The sequence below is a fragment of the Trichomycterus rosablanca genome, chromosome 3, assembly GCF_030014385.1.
Source record: "Trichomycterus rosablanca isolate fTriRos1 chromosome 3, fTriRos1.hap1, whole genome shotgun sequence".
Lineage (NCBI taxonomy): Eukaryota > Metazoa > Chordata > Actinopteri > Siluriformes > Trichomycteridae > Trichomycterus > Trichomycterus rosablanca.
Window position 1 is genome coordinate 26,327,507 of NC_085990.1, and position 24,562 is coordinate 26,352,068.

The following is a 24,562-nucleotide window of genomic DNA, read 5'->3' on the forward strand; positions in this document are numbered from 1 at the left end:
GTCCACATACTTTTGACCCCATAGTGTATAAGTCTAAAGTCTGTCCTTGTGTTTGTCTTCCCACCTGTCTTGTTATTTTACTTTTTATCCACCTGCATGTCTGAATGCATCTGTAATTTCCTTTATACCGTAGTATAATAGTCCGTTCTTGACCTTTAGCTGGTTTTACACCAGACAGACAGGGATTTCTTTCATATTCATTGTTATTTAAGTGATAATTTTCAGTCCAACAAACAGATGGATGCAAATTGTTTAAATATTTATTTTTAGGGCTGTTTACTCACATGCCAACTTGTGAGGTTTCCATCAATTGAATCACGCGCAGCAGGTCACAAAAGTAGCACATTAACTGTGTGTGGGTGTGTCCTAATGCTTCAAAATGGTCACTCTGTCATCGTTCCTTCTTTTTAGGTGTGTATCGTGTACCCAGTGTGGCGCCACGTCCCCCGGCCTGCACTGCGATTGGCAAAATAACTACACACAGTGTGGCTTGTGTGCCAGCCTAGCTGTATGCCCAGTGTGTACACAGAGCTACAGGGAGGAGGAGCTGATCCTCCAGTGCCGACAGTGCGACAGGTAAGCAACTCTCAGCAGTACAGGTGCCCACTTGGCATGAAGAAAAGGGTTTGGTGGGGGGAGTGGAAAAACTAGGAGAGTAGGCTGTCTTGGTTACGTCTCTTTTTTTTTATAGATAATAGTGTTTGGACAGCATTCCCTTTCAAGTCTCTGATACACCGATCAGCCATAATATTAAAACCACTTCCTTGTTTCTAAACTCACTGTCCATTTTATCAGCTCCACTTACCATATAGAAGCACTTTGTAGTTCTACAATTACTGACTGTAGTCCATCTGTTTCTATGCATGCTTTTTTAACCTGCTTTCACCCTGTTCTTCAATGGTCAGGACCCCAACAGGACCACCACAGAGCAGGTATTATTTAGGTGGTGGATGATTCTCAGCACTGCAGTGACACTGACATGGTGGTGGTGTGTTAGTGTGTGTTGTGCTGGTATGAGTGGATTAGACACAGCAGCGCTGCTGGAGTTTTGAAATACCGTGTCCACTCACTGTCCACTCTATTAGACACTCCTACCTAGTTGGTCCACCTTGTAGATGTAAAGTCAGAGACGATCACTCATCTATTGCTGCTGTTTGAGTTGGTCATCTTCTAGACCTTCATCAGTGGTCACAGGACGCTGCCCACAGGGCGCTGTTGGCTGAATATTTTTGGTTGGTGGGCTATGCTCAGTCCAGCAGTGACAGTGAGATGTTTAAAAACTCCAGCAGCGCTGCTGTGTCTTATCCACTCATACCAGCACAACACACACTAACACACCACCACCACGTTAATGTTACTGCAGTGCTGAGAATGATCCACCACCCAAATAATACCTGCTCTGTAGTGGTCCTGTGGGGGTCCTGACCATTGAAGAACAGCATAAAAGGGGGCTAACAAAGCATGCAGAAAAACAGATGGACTACAGTCAGTAATTGTAGAACTACTAAGTGCTTCTATATGGTAAGTGGAGCTGATAAAATGGACAGTGAGTGTAGAAACAAGGAGGTGGTTTTAATGTTATGGCTGATCAGTGTATAGCACAATTTCATGTCCAGCACATTTCAAGTTCAAATTTTTATTACAAAAGTATATAGACACCCCTTGTAATTGGTGGATTTTACTGTTACATTCACACCTCTTGCTAACAGATGCATAAAGTCAAGACTGCCGACGTGGCTATGTTTAACGTGGCTATGTTTACATCAAGTTAATTTTTTTCGGTTTTATGACTGACTGTGTGTCTTTTATAAGTGGAGACGTCTAGAAGCAACCACAGCTCAGCTGTGCGGCCACTTGAGTGGACAGTATCAGTCCAGACTGTCAACTTCTAACTGCCTTTGGTAACATCTTTAGCCAAAACTGTGCATGGGAGGTTTCATATATTAAGATCCCAGCATGATGCCAAACCTTTGTTAAAGGGTATAAAGCACCCGCTCCATGGACTGTCTAGTATCTCTTAAGTTTTCTTTTAAGTCTGGTTTAAATATGTGTTATCAAATAGTGCAGATGTCAGTTGACCTTGCTCCTCCATACAATGGACCTGATCCTCCTTACATAAGAGCACTGAATGCATTGGAGTGTGTAATTAACATTTGGGACAAGAGTATGATTGTACACAGGCTTCCTAATTGCATCGTGTTGAGTTCATTGATGTTAATTGCTGTCTAATTGTGAATGAGTGTTTATTAGTTAGCTCTTGGTTTGATGAAGTGTTTCTGCTCTTTAGGTGGATGCACGCCCTCTGTCAGGGTCTGAACTCTGATGAGGAGGTGGAGAATGCAGCAGATGATGGGTTTGACTGCACTATGTGCAGAATGCACACTCCCTGCACTCAAGGTAAATGCCCTGGTGTGAGCATTGATTTAGGGGGCACGTGTTTTCAAGTCCCTTTTGTGTATTGCAATCTTCTCCCGCTTGCACTATCACACACGTCCTTCCACATGTGTGCAGAAGCGCATCAGGCGCATTAGGCTGCCTTTAATGTCGCTGTATTAAATGAAACTGAAAGAGGGAATTTAGGGGAATTTAGATGTTTTTATTTGAAGTGACTTATAATTGTGACAATGCGAACAAAACTGAAGCTCTCATATTTTGGCTCTCATAGCCCTTTCACCTTCTCCATGTTTTATTACATTACAGACTCATTCAATAATAGATTGAGTTCTTTTTTTGCCTCAAACATCTACACACAATCACCAATAATTACAAAGTGAAAACATGCAATTTTATTTTACTGCCAAAAATGGTTTATTTAGGGGTTACATATCTGTACACACCCTTAGCCTAATACTTGGTTGATGCAGCTTTGGCAGCAATTACAGCTTCAAGGGCTTAGCACACTTGTTTTTGGACATTTTTGCCCATTTCTCTTCATATCCTTGCAAGCTCCATCAGGTTGGATGAGGAGCGTCGGTACACAGCCATTTTCAGCTCCTTCCACAGATGTTTGATTATATTCAGGTCTGGGCTCTGGCTGGGCCACTCAAGGACATTCAAAGGTCTAGGAAGATTTTGGTGGTTCCAAACTTCTTCCATTTATGAATGATGGTGGCCACTGTGCTTTGGGACCTGTAAAGCTGCAGCAATTTTTCTGTACCCTTCTCCAGATCTGTGCCTTGACACAATCCTGTTTCTGAGGTCTGCATATACTGCATATACTGTATTTCCTTTGACCCCATGGCTTGGAGTTTGCTCTGATATGCACTGTCAGCTGTTGGACCTTATATAGGCAGGTGTTGGCAATCCTTAATCATGTCCAATCAATTGAATTTACCACAGGTGGACTCCAATCAAATTGTAGAAACACCAGTGAAAACAAAATGCACCTTAGCTCACTTTTGGGTGTCATATCAAAGGGTGTGCAATTATGTACATATAGTATTTTACATTTAGATTTTTAATAAATTAGCACAAATGTCTAAAAACCTGCTTTTGAAAGGGGTGTGCAGACTTTCTGGCTTGACTATATGTGAAAGACCAGTTCATTGAAAAGTACAATTATGATTGGAAGAGCTGAAGCTAAAAGAAGACGAGCTTGGCCAGCAACAAGATGAATGAATACAGTTAGAGGAATAAATAACAAACCATTAGGAAGGGTGAAGACACAAACAGTGGACAGGCTACTCTGAAGTTACATCATACACCATTCACAAGGAGTTGAAATGACAGCACATGATGATGATGATGATGATGATAGTAATAATAATAAAAACGAGGCCAGGTTTAGTCAGAAAGTATATTTGCAGTATAATAAATGTTTAAGTAACTCAAGACAAAAGTTAAATTCTGGCATCAGTTATTGATCATTTTAACCAGTGTAATGTTATCCTGATGGATAATGATTTACCGTATTGATGTACATTTGTGTTGGGGTTCTGATCTGATAATCACTGTATAGAAATAATCACTGAAATAACTAGGGCTATTAGCTAGTTATTATTATTTGCTTTTTACCTTTTCCCCTTTTTCTTTCAATCTAGTTGTATCAGATTCCTCAATTACAACTTTTAACTGCTACTGCAGAGCCCCACCCTAATCAAGCTAAACTGCAGACTATCACACCTTCTTTGACATAAGCACAGTCACTAACTGCTTCCATTTCACCTGCCAGAGATGGAATCTCATAAGTATGTGTACGGAGAGTCACGCACTACTGTCTGTGAATCAACTTTCTCATGCTGGTGCCTTAACCAGTAGAGGCTTGCAAATGCAGCAGCAATGAGAAACCTCATCTTACGTTCCACTCATTTGACATATTATTTCTGTAGTTTGCAATTCGGGACAAAGACGAATCATCTGGTGCTTCACAAGGTCTAATTGGCTTATAAATTTCTTCCTCAAAAGAGTTTTTCTTCCCGCCCACCTTCAAATCGAAATTTTTTTTTCAAACTCTTTAACTAAATAATTAGTAACAATACGGTTAGAGATTGGCTGCCCTTATTTCTAGACCATTGAAATTATTGTCTATTATTGCTTTTCTCATTTAAAAATTATTGATCATATGAAAATTATTGCTTTCCTCATTTAAAAGCATTTAGAGCTAGTAATATTAATGATTAACCAATAACCGTGTCATTAATGGATTAATGCTTTTGGTTCAAAAGATCATGTGAGTTCATTTCCTATAGCTAGACTGCTGATCTGAGACTCATCCATTTAGTGTTCAGTACCAGCTCTGTACAAATTTGTTTATACAGAAATCCTGAATGGTGGGGCTATTAGGCATTACAATCCTCAAATCTAGAGATATCAGGTGTGAGTACGGAGTGGAAAAGCACCATTGAATTGAACTGAAAGGCTAAAGATGTTAGCTCTTCATGATAGTCAGACTGCAGTTCACACAGAAAAATAAGTACATCCATGATTTAAAATGATGTGCATTGATGATCCTAATATTTTTATGCCTTTTTGTGCTGTGTGTTTCGACTCAGGTACCAATTGTGCGAAGTTCACTGACAACAGTGAGCCCCCAGTGGTTATACAGCCTGTGCCTAGGATCAGGGACTATGGTAAATATACTGTTCATTTTTGTTGTTTTTACATTATTATTCTCTTTATAGACTCTTTATTGCTGTACACCTTGTTACCAGCAAAATAACACGTCCATTTTAAAATAAGTGATGAATATTTAGTTTGATGATCAAGTGGTGCACTGCTGAAGGATGTCAACACTACAACATTTTCTCACATTATGAGATATGCTTTAACATGTGTCTTATAGCCCTTTTCTATTTCATGGTACAGTACAGTACACTATGGTACACATCCAAATCCAGAACTGTCCATACTGTGCTATAATTTGTTTCTGACTTCACAAGGATGCTTTTTAAAGTCTTTACGATTTTTGTTTAGATTCGTCATTAACATACTTTGGGTTCTTCATTAACCAGGTGTATGTAAATTGTTATAAGATCATACTGCTCAGTCTTCCTTTCACCGTCCCAAAGTCATACATCTTGCCAGTGGCTTTTCTTAATACATCAGGATTTGTTTACATATGAAGTGTGTCCTATGTTTCTTTCTCTATCAGATTTCCAGAAGACATACACTCAGGATGGTGTGTGTCTGACTGAATCAGGTCTTTGCCAGCTTCAGAGTCTGTCTGCCTCATCTGGTCGACGCCGGAGGCCCAAACCCAAACTCAAGCTCAAGATCATCAACCAAAACAGCGTGGCAGTGCTGCAAACACCACCAGATCCACAGTGTGACTTCTCTCGAGAGGGTGACATAGACGACAGCAGAGGTAAAAGGAGTATTTCTTTTATAGAAAGAGAATAAGTGAAAGGGTGTTTTTAGGTCTCTATTGGGTGGATATGGACTATATTATTTAATGTTTACTTACTGTATAACCGTTGAATTGTTAACTGTGTTATGTGCAGACCTCCTGTGAAGAAGGGAATTTTGAGGAATGATTTGTCTCCAGTAAATCTATACAAAAATTTGAACAAACAACTAACTACAAAAAATATCTGTAATACCAGCAGTTAGTGTTGGGGCCAGACAGAGTCCTGGGACATGGCCTGTTTAAAATTTAGGCTCTTTGCCAGTAGACAGACTGGCTACTCATAATTGCACATAGGTGGTAATTATCAAATGAGTGAATGCATTATACCCAGTGCAGCATTATTTCCCTTTCCAGGGTGTATCCCTGCCGTCAGCTAGTTTTCTGGAATAGGCTAAGGATCCAGTGTGACAAAGATTATAGTGGTCATTGAGTATAAGGTAACTTAAAACTGCGTAGCTGCAAATTCAATGAAGAGGCGACCAATAATGTAAGTGAAGGAATGCAGATGAGATGAGAATTGGTATAGTTCATTTTAGGGAGCTTTTGTTGTAATTGATAGAACTAAACTGGACACGTCAAACAGCGATACACAGAAATTTTGCAGTGCTTTGCATATGTGTGTGATACCTCATGATTGACGATCTGTGTTACTGTGCTGGCTGTTTTGCAGAAGGGGATCTGATGGACTGTGATGGCAAGTCAGACTCAAGCCCTGAGCGAGAACCCAATGATGAAGACCTAAAGGGTGCAGACAGTTTGGACAGCATGAAGAAGAGAAAGAGGAAACCCTACAGGCCAGGTAGGGAGGAGGGTGGGAAATATAGACACTAAGAGGGACAGAAAGATGGACTAGTCAGAACGGAGGAGAGACACACAGAGCTTCTAAGGAGGAAAAGGAAGTAGTGGTGCACTTATTGGAAAGGACAGCTCCACTGGAGTGTAAAATGGTGCAATTGCACAATTCAGACTTTAAATAGCATCCCACAGTGCATTATTCTTTTACTCAGTGCTTTACTCTCTAGGATGGATTCTGAAAAGAGCTTTAGGCTTGCTTATTGTTCTTCCTTTACTTTTGGAAAATACACATAGCAGCACAGTGATTTCTGAGGTCAGGACTTTTTAATTGAATTTAATTTCTGCGATACATACAACATATGGCCATTTAAAAATAAAAATATTATTAATCATTTATTTTGGTTTTCCTCCCTTTACCTCCTCATTCTAGTCTTTTCCAGTTCCCTGTTGTGTATTGCTAACTGTCACAGGCTTTCTCTGACCTGCGTACAGTAGTAGCTACTTCTTATTCACTAGCCACTGGTGAGGTCTCATACAGAGCGTTTTATATCTAATCTAATCTAATCCAACCTCTGCGTGAATCTCCTCATGCTCAGCTGTTGCTTTAACCAATCATGGAGATAGCATATCTCAGCAGCATTGAGGAGAAACCCGGCTCCCTTCTTCCATTGCTCTGTGGTCCAGTTCCGATGCTCACTTGCCCATTGTTGGCACTTTCGGCTGTGGACAGGGGTCAGCATGGGCACCCTGACTGGTCTGCGGCTATGCAGCCCCATACGCAACAAACTGTGATGCACTGTGTATTCTGACACCTTTCTATCAGAACCAGCATTAACTTCTTCAGCAGTTTGAGCTACAGTAGCTCGTCTGATGGATCAGATCACATGGTCCAGCCTTTGCTGCCCACGTGCATCAATGAGCCTTGGCCACCCATGACCCTGTCGCCGGTTTACCACGGTTTCTTCCTACTGACCACTGCAGACCGGGAACCCCAGAAGAGCTGGAGTTTTGGAGATGCTCTGACCCAGTCATCTAGCCGTCACAATTAGGCCCGTGACAAACTCGCTCAAATCCTTACGCTTGCCCATTTTTCCTGCTTCTAACAAATCAACTTTGAGGATAAAATGTTCACTTGCTGGCAAATATATCCCACCCACTAACAGGTGCTGTGATGAAGAGATCAGTGTTACTCACTTTACCGGTCAGTGTATATGCATATATTTGTACTTACTGTTGGTAAATAAAATCAAATGTAGTTCTAATTCTCATACATTGTCTTACACAGACAGGTATTCCCCAGTAATCTCTTCTGGATATTAGTAAGGCCTGGCAGCTGTATATCTTGGTGTAAATTACTGTTGTCTTTGTTTCCACTTTCATAAATTTTCTTTGCAGCCAAGAGACCATTTTCTTTCTTTTTCTTTTCAAGTGTTTAATGGTATCTCAGAGGCGTAGAGTAGTAGCGTGAATCGTGCCAATCTGACTGGTTAAAAATAGTCTCACCTGAAATGGTTCCTGGAGTGCCCAGCAAAGGAAAGAGCCAAGATGAATCTCCTTGCCTCCAGGCTACAGTTCATGCGTCACTCTGAATAATTGAGATTAATGTCAAGATTTTACTGTCAGTGTCTCACATTATTAATCCCTGATTCCATCACCCGGTCTGCAGTTCCTTATTGTGGCAGCTCATATTGGGTTATTTTTGTCCTTACAGGCATTGGTGGGTTTATGGTGCGCCAGAGGAGTAAGACCGGGCAAGGCAAAGCTAAACGATGCCTAAGCAGGAAGGATTCCAGTGGATCTCTTACAGAGAACCTCAATGGGAAAGAGGACGGTAATGTCTAAATTCAAGTTCAGATTTCAAGTCTTGAAGAACTGGGATTTTTTTAGAAAGGGTTCAACAACTTGATTAGTTACAATAGACCTTATAAAGAAATTGAACAGGAAATGACTGATCTAAGCTGGAAGATATTTACTTTAACTACCAAAAAAAATTTAATTCTCAGTTTCATTATCTATTTCATTATTATGTTCTGTTGGTGTTATTGGAGCCCCAGACACAATTAAACATTTCAAGACATTAATTGGTTGTGTGCATACTGCACACTTGCATACTGAAAGAGCTTACTGCTTTACCGGCCAATTTTGTACATACTGTTTAAGTATGCGGTTTCGGACGCAGCTATGGATTTTGTAGGATTATAGACAGGTGTGATGAACCACTTATCATCATTGTCTTATGTAGGTCTTTTACTGAAACAGAAACAGCTGTGTAGGCTTAAAACTAGGTGAGAAAAAGCCAAACTCTGTTATAAAGGTGAGGGTGTGAAACACAGTTTCATGCCACAGGTCATACACCATGGCTAGACTGAGCACAACAACAAGACACAAGATAGTTATACTGCATCAGCCTCACCAAGCCCCCTCTGCCTGCTTCCTGGACTCAAAACAGACTATGTCACCACTTGACTACCTGTCTTTATACCACACAATCAGACTCAGTTTTCCAAAACACAGCTTTATTTTTACGGACGGATCAAAAACAGAGACCCATGTGGGTGCCGTATTTTTTACCAACGACCACTGTAATAGTATCCGTCTCCCTCAACATGCCTCAATATTCACAGCAGAGGCTCATGTGCTCCTCTTGGCCATCAGACATATATCTATTAGTCCCTGTAAACACTGTGTGATTTGCTCTGACTCCAAATCCTGCATGCAAGCTCTTGAGTCCATGAGAACAGATCACCCAATAATCCAAGAACTGCTTAAATTGGACAAAGAACTTTACAGCCGAGGAGTTTCTATTGCTGGATCCCCAGTCATAGTGGCATAGAAGGAAATGAAAAAAGCAGACAGCATGGCAAAGGAAGCAAGAAACAAAGAGATTGCTTGGAGATACATCCCAAAAACTGATGCCTACCCACAAATCAAAGTTTACTGCAGAATAAAATGGCAAGAAGACTGGTCCACCAATACCCAAAACAAACTGCATGAAATAACTCCCAACATCAATATTAAACACAACCAAGACTTCTTAAATAGGCAAGACCAGACAATTATAACCAGGTGCCGAATTGGTCATACTGCCCTTACCCACTAACACCTCCAACCTGTCAGTTCTGTGCTACACCCCTAACAATCAAACATACTTTATTAGAATGTCCTACAATTTCAGCCATTAGAGACATTTTTATGGAGTTGAGAACATAAAAGTATAAAGAAGATTCCTCCAGTTAAAATTCTTAACTGTTTTAGAAAGTCTTAAACAAATGATCTGAACAGTGATGATTTACAGTCCCAATATCTGCCTATGCCATAAAATAGCCAATATGTTGCTGATATGGCAATAAACCAAAACAAACAAACAAAATACTGCATCAGCAAGGTCTCTCCCAAGCAGAGATTTCAAAGCTGACTAGGGTTTCAAGATGTGCTTTTCAAGCTCTTTTAAAGAAGCACAAAGAAACAGGCAATACTGAGGACCACAGACACAGTGGTCAGCCAAGAAAACTTAAATGCAGTAGATGAAAGACGTCATCAGCTCAGAACTGACAGAAACCATTGGGATCCATGTATCCTCATCTACTGTTCGGAAAAGTCTGGCCAGACATGGTCTTTATGGAAGAATTGCAGCCAAAAAGCCATACCTTTGATGTGGAAATGAGGAACTGGGGTGCAAAAACATGGCAGCAGGTTCTCTGAAGAGTCAAATTTTGAAATATTTGGGTGTAAGAGAGAGCAGTTTGTTTGCCAAAGGGCTGAAAAGTGGTGCAGTAACAAAATACAGGCAGATAGTTATCCATCATGCAGTACAATCAGCTCCAGATTTAATCTGCAGCAGGACAATAATAATAATAATAATACATTTTATTTATATAGCGCTTTTCAAGATACTCAAAGACGCTTTACATAAGACAAATAATCAAAACAAATACGTACATACACCATACAAATCATAGTACAAAATCAAAATAGTACATCAACATCAAGAATAATTAAGATAAAAACAAAGAGAGCAGCATAAGACAGTTCATTAAAAATTAGCTAAATTATGAGAGAGAACAACAAATATAGAACAATTTCTTAAAATTAGACAGAAACAGGACAGATTTACATGCAATCAGGAAACTGAAAACTTTACAAGTTTTAGGATCTAGGACTTCACATTTCTGTCGTGATCTAAGTATAAAAACTATTAAAAAGAATAGCAAAAATAAAAGCATTTATTTTGTGTTGTTACAAGTTAAATGCCACTCTGAATAGATGAGTTTTGAGAAGTGACTTGAATTTGGACAGGTCAGGACAATCTCGTAGGTGTTTGGGGAGAGCATTCCATAAAGATGGAGCAGCTATGGAAAAGGCCCTGTCACCCCAGGTCCGGTGCTTGGTCCTAGAGGGTATGGACAGTAGGTTAGCCTCAGAAGAGCGAAGGCTACGGGAGGGAATGTGCTGATGGAGCAGGTCGGTGAGGTAGGATGGGGCCTGATTATGGAGAGCTTTGTGAGTGAATAGAAGAATTTTGAATTGAATGCGTTGAGCAACGGGAAGCCAATGAAGTTTTTGTAGAACAGGTGTAATATGATCACGGGAGCGAGTATGAGTAAGGAGGCGAGCAGCTGAATTCTGGATATACTGAAGTTTTTTTAGGATTTTGTTAGATGTACCATAAAGGATGCTATTGCAATAATCAATTCTGGATGTAATAAAAGCATGAATCAAGGTTTCGGCGGCAGAAAAGGAGAGTGATGGACGTAGACGTGCTATGTTTTTTAGATGAAAGAAAGCAGTTTTGGTGATGTGATTTACATGGCGGTCAAAAGAGAGATGACCCCAAACCTTCAGCCAATGTCATTAAGAACTATCTTTAGCGTAAAGAAGAACAAAAAGTCCTGGAAGTGATGATATGGCCCCCACAGAGCCCTGATCTCAACATTATTGAGTCTGTCTGAGATTACATGAAGAGACAGAAGGATTTAAGCAAGCCTACATCCACAGAAGATCTGTGATTAGTTTTTGAAGATGTTTGGAACAACCTCTCAGACGAGTCCCTTTAAAAACTGTGTTCAAGTGTACCTTAAAGAATTGATGCTATTTTGAAGGCAAAGGGTGGTCACGCCAAATGTTAATTTAGATTTCTCTATTGTTTATTCACTTAGCATTTTTTAATTGACAGAAATAAAGTACTAGCACATTCCACACCTACCTCTTATTGTCACCTAGATAATTAACTTGGAATTTGAAGTTTTTTAATTATTTAGATTTGTATCTATTTATATAAAATATAAAATAGCTTAAAGTGCTGACTCATACTTTCCTCTGTTGCCCAGGTTGGAATGAACCAGACACCCCTGTGGACGAGATGCCTCCAGTGGCCGAGATGCCTCCAGTGGCCGAGTCTTTGGAAAAGGTCAAAAAGAGATACAGGAAGAAAAAAAACAAACTGGAGGAATACTTTCCCTCCTACCTTCAGGTACCCTGGTTTTACAGTGCATTCAGGAATTACAATCCACTGGAAGGTTGCCAGTGCTTTGAAATGATTTAATTTAGACTCCTTAAATGAGATCTTGTATGAATAGGAGTGAATACTTTGTATTTCTAAAGGCACATGTCTCTGAGGAGAAGGTCTTTGGTTTAGCATTAGTGTGAACAGGTGTTCACTCATCAGTATGAATGTGTCTGTACTGGGAGGTTGCTTTCCAGAAGACTCTCATACTCAGAACCAACCAGCCATGCATTAAGTGCACCAGCTGTCACTTTAGGCCTTTCTTGTTCAGCAAGCCTCAAATTAAACTTAAAGTTCTCACCAGAGACGTGACTTTAATCAATTATTTAAATCCCAGCGCATTAGGCTTTTAATGTTTTAGCATGGCAACTAGAAGTCAGATCGACAGATAGTAGCTTTAGATCTGGTGAAGTACTGCAAAGTTACTTGGCATGAATCTCTAACCTTTTGGCGGTCTACATTTGGAGCTTAATATTAAACACTAAGTACTGCAAAAGCTTATTTGTGGCACTCAGGTGGCTAGCACACCAGCACTGAAATTCTGAACTTCCAGGTTTGAGTCTTGGCTCTGCTACAGGTCGGTTGGACACGCTCTAGCAGGCATAATTGGCTAATGTCTGCAGCAGACAAAATTGGCCTCCAGTCTGCTAGGGTTGGTAAATGATATTATATTATATTACCTTTCTAGACAAAGGCAAGGGGCTAATCCACCAAATGGCAACAAATTTGGAGCACCACTGCTGAAATGCATTACAAAGTTCTCTGTGTATAATTGCTTTATTTGTTTGCTGCTGCTTTGCAGGAGGCTTTTTTTGGAAAAGATCTGCTGGATAAAAGTAAGCAGATTAAACAGTCATTGGAAACGGCACCAGTAGAAGGACAAGCTTACAGAGAGAGCAAGCCACCCAGCGCCAACTCCAGCTTCCTGGACCCATCTTCTGATCCTCTTCTAAGTGCTGCAGCCACTCCTATCTCCAGCAAAGCTACCACTCTCAGTATGTTCCTCCTCCTAGTCTTTCTTTCATTCAATACTTTCTTCTTCAATACTAGTCTGCACTTACAGTCATACACAGTGCCCTTCAGAAGTTATTCATTGTGAGTGTATCTGCATAATCCAGGCCTGAAAGTTGCTTTTTCTCGAATGCCGTCACATCAGATTAGATCTTTTGGATATGAAATCTGCAGGGAAGGATAATGCACTTTATCAATTTCCATTTCTCTTCTCTCTCACTGTAGCATAGCAGAAAGCTTTTTAACACACCCCTTTGTAACTCAGAGCAGACCTAATTAAGGCATGTTGGTATTTTCTGTCTGGTGGAACCTGTCAGATTTTTTTCTCTATAATTTGCTTCATGCGTGTCTTTATGCTGGCCAAGAAGAATCACAGACTAGCACTTGTGAAGCTATTGCAACATGCTTTACTCTCAAGTATCTCTTCTCTGCTGAGCAGTGCTAGCTCAGCAGTTTAGGTACTGAACTATAGATCAGGAGGTTACTAGTTTAAAGCCACACAGTCCTGTTGTTGGGTCCTCCAGCAAGGCCCCTAGTTCTCGATTGCTCGCAGTTGCATTGTATTCACTAACAAAATTCTTAAAAAATAGTGTAAATGTAGAAGTCATTGCAATGTAGGTGTTACATTTTACCTTGTCTCTCCAGTCATGGCTCAGTCATCCCTCATGTAAGTTCAGCCCCGTTAGTTCAGTTATTTGGTCAATAACAAACAAGTAAGATTTCTGGCTCTCACAGACCTGTAACTTCTTCGTTAAGAAGCTCTTCTGTCCTCCACTCGTTACCTGTATTAATGGCACCTGTTTGACCTCGTTATCTGTATAAAAGACACCTGTCCACAGCCTCAAACAGTCAGACTCCAAACTCAACCATGGCCAAGACCAAAGAGCTGTCGAAGGACACCAGGAAGAAAATTGTAGACATGCACCAGGCTGGGAAGAGTAAATCTACAATAGGCAAGCAGGTTGGTGTGAATAAATCAACTGTGGGAGCAATTGTAAGAAAATGGAAGACATACAAGACCATTGATAATGATCTTGGGGTCAAGATCTCATCCCGTGGAGTCAAAATGATCATGAGAACGGTGAGCAAAAATCCCAGAACTACACGGAGGGATCTGATGAATGACCTGCAGAGAGCTGGGACCAAAGTAACAAAGGCTACCATCAGTAACACACTACGCCGAGAGGGACTCAAATCCTGCAGTGCCAGGCGTGTCCCCCTGCTTAAGCCAGTACATGTCCAGGCCCGTCTGAAGTTTGCCAGAGAGCATATGGATGATCCAGAAGAGGATTGGGAGAATATCATGTGGTCAGATGAAACCAAAATGGAACTTTTTGGTAAAAACTCAACTCGTCGTGTTTGGAGGAAGAAGAAGAACCCAAGAACACCATACCTACTGTGAAGCATGGGGGTGGAAACATCATGCTTTGGGGCTGTTTTTCTGCAAAGGGGACAGGACGACTGATCCGTGTTAAGGGAAGAATGAACAGGGCCATGTATCGTGAGATTTTAAGCCAAAACCTCCTTCCATCAGTGAGAGCATTGAAGATGGAACGTGGCTGGGTCCTCCAGCATGACAATGATCCCAAACACACCGCTCGGGCAACGAAGGAGTGGCTCCGTAAAAAGCATTTCAAGGTCCTGGAGTGGCCTAGCCAGTCTCCAGACCTCAACCCCATAGAAAATTTGTGTAGTCCGTGTTGCCCAGCGACAGCCCCAAAACATCACTGCTCTAGAGGAGATCTGCATGGAGGAATGGGCCAAAATACCAGCTACAGTGTGTGCAAACCTGGTGAAGACTTACAGGAAACGTTTGATCTCTGTCATTGCCAACAAAGGTCATGTTACAAAGTATTGAGTTGAACTTTTGTTATTGACCAAATACTTATTTTCCACCATCATTTACAAATAAATTCTTTAAAAATCCTACAATGTGATTTCCTGGATTTTTTTTTTTCTCATTTTGTCTCTCATAGTTGAAGTGTACCTATGATGAAAATTACAGACCTCTCTCATCTTTCTAAGTAGGAGAACTTGCACAATCAGTGGCTGACTAAATACTTTTTGACCCCACTGTATATATATATATATATATATATATATATATATATATATATATACACTGTGTTCCAAATTATTATGCAAATAATATTTTCTCAGATTTTCCAAAATTACCTATATGAATTGCAGTCATTGTAATTTTCCAGTCATCAACTATTAGAGTACAATTGAAAGGTTTTTGAACAAACTGCCAATGATAACAGTATATTTTAAAAAAAATAAAACACTCAAAATGCATGTTCCAAATTATTATGCACAGCAGAGTTTTCAACCTTTTCATTTTTATAAAGAACAAAAAAATGGTCATTTGTGAAATTATAAGCATTAGCAGGTTATTACAAACTGAAATCAAACAGTTTTCAAGTCAAAACTTTATTCTAGGTGATGTTACATTTGCACAAAGGACCCCTTGTTCGAAAGAAGCTTCTGAACTCTCTCGTCCATTGAATTTGTCAGGTTTTGGATGGTATCTGCTTCAATTGTTTTGCATGAGGACAGAATACCCTCCCAGAGCTATTGCTTAGATGTGAACTGCCTCCCGCCATCATAGACACTCCTTTTGATGATGCTCCAGAGGTTCTCAATGGGGTTGAGGTCAGGGGAGCATGGGGGCCACACCATAAGTTTGTCCCCTTTTATGCCCATAGCAGCCAGAGATGCAGATGTGTTCTTTGCAGCATGAGACGGTGCATTATCATGCATGAAAATGATCTTGCTGCGCAATGCACGGTTCTTCTTCTTGAACCATGGCAGGAAGTGCTGTTTGAGAAACTCCACATACATTATGGAGGTCATCTTTACCCCTTCAGGGATCCTAAAGGGGCCGACAATCTCTCTCCCCATGATTCCAGCCCAAAACATTACTCCACCTCCTCCTTGTTGGCGCCGTAGCCTTGTTTGCATGGGGTGTCCATCAACCAGCCATCCTCCACTCCATCCATCTGGACCATCTAGTGTTGCACGGCACTCATCGGTGAACAAAACAGTTTTGAAGTCAGTCTTCATGTATTGTTTGGCCCACTGGAGCCGTTTCTGCTTGTGTGCAGTGGATAGAGGAGGTCGACAGGATGGCTTACGCACAGCTGCAAACCTCTGAAGGACCCTGCATCTTGTTGTTCGGGGGACGTTGGAGGCACCAGCAGTTTCAAAAACTTGTCTGCTGCTATGACAAGGCATTTTTGCAGCTGCTCTTTTAACCTGACGTAATTGCCTGTTGGAAAGAGTCCTCAATGTTCCCTTATCAGCACGCACACGTGTGTGCTCTGAATCAGCTACATACTTCTTGATTGTGCGATGATCACGATGAAGTGTCTTGGCAATGTTGATTGTAGTCATGCCTTGACCTAAACACTCCACAATTTGTTGCTTCTCAGCAGCCGACACATCCTTTTTCTTTCCCATTTTGGCTGAAAATGTAGGCTGCTTAATAATGTGGGACAGCCTTCTTAAGTAGTCTTGCCTTTAATTGGACACACCTGCCAAACTAATTAGCACAGGTGTCTGCAATTGCTTTCAGTGATATAAAGAGCCCTGACACACATCACCATCAATGAGTTTAACTGACAAACAAAAAAATTCTTACCTTATCACTCCTAAACACTTTTTGCATAATAATTTGGAACACAGTGTATATACAGTGTATCACAAAAGTGAGTACACCCCTCACATTTCTGCAAATATTTCATCATATCTTTTCATGGGACAACACTATAGACATGAAACTTGGATATAAGTTAGAGTAGTCAGTGTACAACTTGTATAGCAGTGTAGATTTACTGTCTTCTGAAAATAACTCAACACACAGCCATTAATGTCTAAATGGCTGGCAACATAAGTGAGTACACCCCACAGTGAACATGTCCAAATTGTGCCCAAAGTGTCAATATTTTGTGTGACCACCATTATTATCCAGCACTGCCTTAACCCTCCTGGGCATGGAATTCACCAGAGCTGCACAGGTTGCTACTGGAATCCTCTTCCACTCCTCCATGATGACATCACGGAGCTGGTGGATGTTAGACACCTTGAACTCCTCCACCTTCCACTTGAGGATGCGCCACAGGTGCTCAATTGGGTTTAGTCCATCACCTTTACCTTCAGCTTCCTCAGCAAGGCAGTTGTCATGGAGGTTGTGTTTGGGGTCGTTATCCTGTTGGAAAACTGCCATGAGGCCCAGTTTTCGAAGGGAGGGGATCATGCTCTGTTTCAGAATGTCACAGTACATGTTGGAATTCATGTTTCCCTCAATGAACTGCAGCTCCCCAGTGCCAGCAACACTCATGCAGCCCAAGACCATGATGCTACCACCACCATGCTTGACTGTAGGCAAGATACAGTTGTCTTGGTACTTCTCACCAGGGCGCCGCCACACATGCTGGACACCATCTGAGCCAAACAAGTTTATCTTGGTCTCATCAGACCACAGGGCATTCCAGTAATCCATGTTCTTGGACTGCTTGTCTTCAGCAAACTGTTTGCGGGCTTTCTTGTGCGTCAGCTTCCTTCTGGGATGACGACCATGCAGACCGAGTTGATGCAGTGTGCGGCGTATGGTCTGAGCACTGACAGGCTGACCTCCCATGTCTTCAACCTCTGCAGCAATGCTGGCAGCACTCATGTGTCTATTTTTTAAAGCCAACCTCTGGATATGACGCCGAACACGTGGACTCAACTTCTTTGGTCGACCCTGGCGAAGCCTGTTCCGAGTGGAACCTGTCCTGGAAAACCGCTGTATGACCTTGGCCACCATGCTGTAGCTCAGTTTCAGGGTGTTAGCAATCTTCTTATAGCCCAGGCCATCTTTGTGGAGAGCAACAATTCTATTTCTCACATCCTCAGAGAGTTCTTTGCCATGAGGTGCCATGTTGAATATCCAGTGGCCAGTATGAGAGAATTGTACCCAAAACACCAAATTTAACAGCCCTGCTCCCCATTTACACCTGGGACCTTGACACATGACACCAGGGAGGGACAACGACACATGTGGGCACAATTTGGACATGTTCACTGTGGGGTGTACTCACTTATGTTGCCAGCTATTTAGACATTAATGGCTGTGTGTTGAGTTATTTTCAGAAGACAGTAAATCTACACTGCTATACGAGCTGTACACTGACTACTCTAAGTTATATCCAAGTTTCATGTCTATAGTGTTGTCCCATGAAAAGATATAATGAAATATTTGCAGAAATGTGAGGGGTGTACTCACTTTTGTGATAAACTGTATGTATATATATATATATATATATATATATATATATATATATATATATATATATATATATTGATTAGCCATAACATTAAAACCACCGCCTTGTTTCTACACACATTGTCCATTTTATCAGCTCCACTTACCATATAGAAGCGCTTTGTAGTTTTACAATTACTGACTGTAGTCCATCTGTTTCTCTGCATGCTTTGTTAGCCCCCTTTCATGCTGTTCAATGGTCAGGACTCTCCCGGGACCACCACAGAGTAGATATTATTTGGGTGGTGGATCATTCTCAGCACTGCAGTGACACTGACATGGTGGTGGTGTGTTAGTGTGTGTTGTGCTGGTATGAGTGGATCAGACACAGCAGCGCTGATAGAGTTTTTAAACACCTCACTGTCACTGCTGGACTTAGAATAGTCTACCAACCTAAAATATCCAGCCAACAGCACCCCGTAGGCAGCATCCTGTGACCACTGATGAAGGTCTAGAAGATGACCAACTCAAACAACAGCAATAGAGGAGCGATCGTCTCTGACTTTACATCTACAAGGTCGACCAACTAGGTAGGAGTGTCTCATAGAGTGGACAGTGAGTGGACACGGTATTTAAAAACTCCAGCAGCGCTGCTGTGTCTGATCCACTCATACCAGCACAACACACACTAACACACCACCACCACCATGTCAGTGTCACTGCAGTGCTGAGAATCATCACCACCTAAATAATACCTGCTCTGTGGTGGTCCTGTGGGGGTCCTGACCATTGAAGAACGCAGGTTAAAACAGTATGTAGAGTAACAGATGGACTACAGTCAGTAATTGTAGAACTACAGAGGGCTTCTATATGGTAAGTGGAGCTAATAAAATGGACAGTGAGTGTAGGAACAAGGAGGTGGTTTTAATGTTATGGCTGATTGGTGTATACATATATCCTCATTCAACATCTGGTTAATGTTCAGACATGTGTTTCAGGCACAGGAAAGTAAAGATTGTTATGGCCACACAGAGGGAGCAATACTGTATTAATGCTTTACTGCTTATGGTTTTGGGATGGCAAAAGCCCACACACTTTTTGGCATTGTTTAAAATTCTTTCTTTACTTACTAATCATCTTTGCAGCTTAATCCTGGTTGCTGTCATGCTGGGTCGGGCCTATCTTATGCTCTCACTTTCCATTGTACGTGTAAGGTTTAGTCTGAGAACTGCAGTAGGTGGATTAGCCGACCCGGATTGCCCCAAAGTGTGATTGATCGGGAGTATAAGTGAACCCTGCGTCAGACTGATGCTCTTTTAGGCTGCCTTAAATCCATCAGGACCCTGATCTTGAAGCTATTAAAGATGTTAAAGATACATGACAGAGCCGCTAAGGTGGCGCAGCAGTAAAACACACGCTGTTCACCAGAGCTGAGATCTCGAATACATCGCAACGAATCTCAGCTCTGCCTTGCCGGCTGAGGCTGAGTGGCTACATGAACAACGATTGGCCTGCTGTTCAGATAAGGGGTGGGATTAAAGCCGGATGGGGACTCTCTCTCAGACTAGTGCGATTACGACCTCTGCTGGCTGGTTGGTGGCGCCTGCACGGAGATGGGGAAGGAGTGCGGTAGTGGGTGTGGCCCTCCGTGCACAGCTCTACCGCACTGCGCTCGTCAAGTGTAGGTGATAAGATGTTCGATTGCTGTGCACGTTTCGGAGGGGGCGTGGAGCAGCCTCGTTCTCCCCAATCAGGAGCAGGGACCAGCATTAGTGAGAGGATGATTGACGGGTAGAAATTGGACGCGCTAAAAGTGGGAGAAAAAGGTGTAATATAATAAAAAAATAAAATAAAAAAAAAGATACATGACAGTACTTGCCTGTACTCTTACCTGAGATTCATGTTCAAGTAGCAAACAAAACTATTTAAAAGTCTGGATATCTAGATTTTGTAATACTAGATTTTTTACTGTTCTGCTTTTTTAATGCCCCAGCTTCATCCTTTTTATTTGATTCCTCAGAGGTTCTTTCATTTTTATGAGCACCCTGTGCCGACTATAGTGCTGCTCTGTATTTAGCAAAGCTGCCAAGATGCTAATAGTCTGAGAAACCCATATCTTCTCCATCTCCAGTCAATGCACAGGATCCCATAGCTGAGCTGGTTCTGCAGCCTGATGATGATCTCCTGGGCATGCTGTCGGATAACCTGGCCAAACCGGACCATGAGTCAGGTAGTCCTGAGTGTAGTCCCCAGTTTATCCTTTCAGCACTTTCCTCTTCTGCTGATGCTCTTGCTAACACTCATTCTCCTGGAAAACTGTGCAAACTTGAAAAACTGTCCTTCTAATGCTGTATTAACTTTCTTTCCACTTGTCATTCACGCATTTACATTTTTACTATGATAATATCCTGCTATGTGCATTCTTGTTTTCTGCACTACATCATTGTTTTGGCTTTGCTGTGCTTTGTTTTGGTTTGGCTTTTAATTGTAATACTTTGGTTTTTTATCTGGTCTGGGTTCCTGTAGGTCTTGATTTATGTCCTTTCCAGGTGGAAAGCTTCCCCCTTCTGTTCGGTAAGAACTTGGTAGTTGAGAAGTTTACCTGTAGAAATAGAGTTTTTCCTTATTTCTTACTTCTGTGACTCCTAGATAGGTCTTCTAGTCCTTTAGTCCTGTCAGCATTTGCATGTCTCTCCCTTTTCTCCACTGTATTCTAATGCACTCACACTGTTTGCTCTGATTGTTCTTCTCTGCCTGTATGCTAACCACAAATGAAATATACTCTTGGTCTATAGCTCAGGTGAACTGTCAGCAGCTACAGTCACACCACAAACTTGAACTTGCTCATATCCAGTAGCACTTTAGCCATAATGCCAACTTAATATTTGGGAATTCGTTCTGGTTTAATGTTCCACAATTTAGTTCTTACATTTTTATACATTCTGAGTTTGTTGGCAGTCTTTATTTTTCCAAGTCACTGCTTACTGGTGCAACTTATAACCGTATAGTCTTAACTTTGTGGGCACAACTCGTAACTGTTTCAGCCACACCCATTAACCAATCTTCCAACCTTGAGGCAACAGTTCTGAAAGGCCTTATCTTGTTTCAGGATGATTTTATGGATGCACAGCTTATTAAGAAATGGTTTGAGGAATTCTAGTGGCCTGCACATACCTCAGTGACATCAAACCCACTAAACACTTTTGTGATGCACTCATTTCAACCTTTAGTAAATGGTCAAAAGTGTTCACTGGCACACTCCAAATTCTGCATTCAGTAGTAGGTAATAGGGCTGCCACTAACGACTATTTTTCTATCAATTAATCTATAGACTATTTTACAGATTAGTCGATTAATCTAAACTATTAATTTTCCTCTAAAAAATTTAATTCAGAATCTCATTTAAGCTTCTTTTATTTTACCAGCAAACTGTATAGCATAATAATACGGCACAAAACTAAATGTAAACAGGGTTTATATCCACATTATCAAATTATCAAGTGCTCAGTACTAAACAAAGTACAACATGTGTTTATGGCATTCTGTACACAAAGCAAAATGCTTAATCTTATAGCAGAAATGAAATAGTTAGAGGTCGGCACATCTCATTAAGTCCAACGTACAGTAACGACAGAATGAGCCCCGATTGTAACCTACACATTTACTCAAAACCTACTTCACATTCTTAGCGATGTAAACAGTGGTAAGCATTACGGCGCATTGACATGAGAAGCTTTTTGCACTTTAAGCGCCGTGGCAACCGCAAAAATCGTGAGCCCAATGCAGCAAAAGTGCACGACGTGTGTTGCTTCTCACGTGAATGCGCCCTAAACTAAACTCGCTAAGAAATACGGTATTCCAAGATCTCATGATTAAGAAGCTTAATGAAACAATATAGACATGCAACATCGCGCTAGTGTTGCTGTGTAGTACGCAACAAGTGGTGCTGAAGGAAATCATATGAATGGTTATATGAATGGAGACGCTGTAGAAATTAAAAATAATCATTTATAAACATAGTTTTAAAAACGATGCATAGATTTAAAATATTGACTCGATTCATTGATTAGGTCGACCAATTCTTGCAGTCCTAATTGATAATTCTATTTTGGATTAATGGCCTTTAAAATTCCGTATTAATGTTCATGTTTTTGAAATGCAAGAATAAATAAACTAACAGTCAAGTTGTATATTCACACTTTATAATGACAATGTAATATCACCTAATTCAATTATTGAAATAAAGAGGGTCAGTTTGCAATAAAAGCTTTGTATCACCTGGTAATACCACAGCTGTAGGCCAAATCCAGGCCACTTTTCTCTTAAGCAATAAGTCACACCAAAATAAAGTTTTAAAGCTGTGGTTCTGCATACAGTCATGCAGGTTCTACGTATACACATATACAATTCTCACACCAAAGGACTCGGTGACACTTTGCTACCAGACGTTGTGTCTCAACCAAATTCAGTAGTGCAGAGGTTTATGAGACATTTGCTACATTTTTAGTGTCTTTTTGTGAGGCACTGTCAATTATTTACCCTAAAATGTAATGTTACAAATCTTTGCTACTAATGACCCATGTAAAAGTTCTGTCAAATCCCAAATACATTTTATTCACAACATTTGCTTAAAACACAACAATACCATAATGACATTGTACGACCTTTTCGCATATTGCGCTCCAAATTTAATAGAAATGGGTTCGAATCTTGTTCATGCCAACTAGTGAATGTTGTGTGTATTTGAAGAGGCATTGGTGGCTTATCAGTCAAAGCTCCAAACTACGATTTACAAGTTAAGGCTTTACCAAACTGCCAGTGTTGGCAGCCCTTTAATACAACCCCAAATAAAGTTTCTTACATTTACTTTGACTTTTATTTGATTTCAGACAGTTTAAACCCAGGATATTTCATGTTTTGTCTGCTCAACTTCATTTCATTTATTAATAAACATCCATTCCTGCATTTCAGGCCTGCAACACATTCCAAAAAAATTGGGACGGGGCCAATTTAGGGCTAGTAATAAGGTGAAAAAACCAAATAATGATGTGATTCCAAACAGCTGAGTCTTTGATGAGCAAATATGGCCAGATGATCTCCAGTTTGTCATCAAATATGTGAGAAAATGATTGAAATGTTTAAAAACAATGTACCTCAAAGAAAGATTGAAAGGGATTTTAAAAGATTTAAGTAATCGGGAGGAATTTCAGGGCGTGAAGTCCAAGTGTGCAGGCTTAAACTGAACGCCCGTGATCTTCGATCCCTCAGACAGCACTGCATCAAGAACCGCCACTTAAGGATAGCTGATATAACCACATGGGTGAGGGATTACTTTGGCAAACCTTTGTCAAGCACTACAATACGGAGTTACATGCACAAATGCCACTTAAAACTTTACTGTGCAAAAAAAAGCCTTATGTTAACCATGTCCAGAAGCGGAGTCGACTTCTCTGGTCTTGGAGGCGACTAGGATGGACCATCACACAGTGAAAACGTGTATTGTGGTCAGATGAATCAGCATTCCAGGTCTTTTTTGGAAAAAATGGACGCCATGTTCTCCGGACCGAAGACGAAAAGATCCATCCAGACTGTTATCAGCAACAAGTCCAAAAGCCAAGGTCTGTCATGGTATGGGGGTGTGTCAGTGCCCTTGGCAAAGGTCATTTACACTTCTGTGATGGCAGCATTCATGCAGAAAAGTACACTGAGATCTTAGAGCAACATGTGCTGCCTTCAAGACATCATCTTTTCCAGGGACGTCCATGCATTTTTCAACAAGACAAAATCACATGCTGCACACATTACAAAGGCATGGCTGTGGAAGAAGAGGGTACGGGTACTGGACTGGCCTGCCTGCAGTCCTGACCTGTCCCCAATAGAGAATGTGTGGAGAATTTTGAAATAAAAAATGCGACAACGACGACCCCGTACTGTTGCACATCTTAAGACGTGTTTGCAGGAAGAATGGGACAAAATAAAAGCTGAAACACTAAATCACTTGGTCTCCTCGGTGCCAAAATGTCTGTGTGGTGAAAAGGAATGACAACATTACAAAGTAGTAAATGCTTTACTGTCCCAACTTTTTTTGGAATGTGTTGCAGGCCTGAAATGCAGAAATGGAGGTTTATTAATAAATGAAATGAAGTTGAGCAGATAAAAC

General features: G+C 41.0%; 1 protein-coding gene across 7 annotated transcripts in view; it reads left to right on the plus strand.

The window, feature by feature from the left end:
* The window catches only part of kmt2ca (lysine (K)-specific methyltransferase 2Ca), a 249,644-nt gene that overhangs the window by 176,474 nt on the left and 48,608 nt on the right, over positions 1-24,562 (plus strand). For 5 of the 7 annotated variants that reach the window (XM_062991111.1, XM_062991113.1, XM_062991116.1 and 2 more), the window contains 10 exons: positions 412-576; positions 2,288-2,397; positions 4,992-5,069; positions 5,591-5,803; positions 6,516-6,644; positions 8,352-8,471; positions 11,968-12,110; positions 12,946-13,138; positions 20,534-20,632; positions 20,929-20,976. In XM_062991111.1, the coding sequence (XP_062847181.1) occupies positions 412-576; positions 2,288-2,397; positions 4,992-5,069; positions 5,591-5,803; positions 6,516-6,644; positions 8,352-8,471; positions 11,968-12,110; positions 12,946-13,138; positions 20,534-20,632; positions 20,929-20,976 (1,298 nt within the window). The remainder of the gene's footprint in view (positions 1-411; positions 577-2,287; positions 2,398-4,991; positions 5,070-5,590; positions 5,804-6,515; positions 6,645-8,351; positions 8,472-11,967; positions 12,111-12,945; positions 13,139-20,533; positions 20,633-20,928; positions 20,977-24,562) is intronic. The other 2 variants (XM_062991114.1, XM_062991117.1) reach the window with 2 other exon arrangements.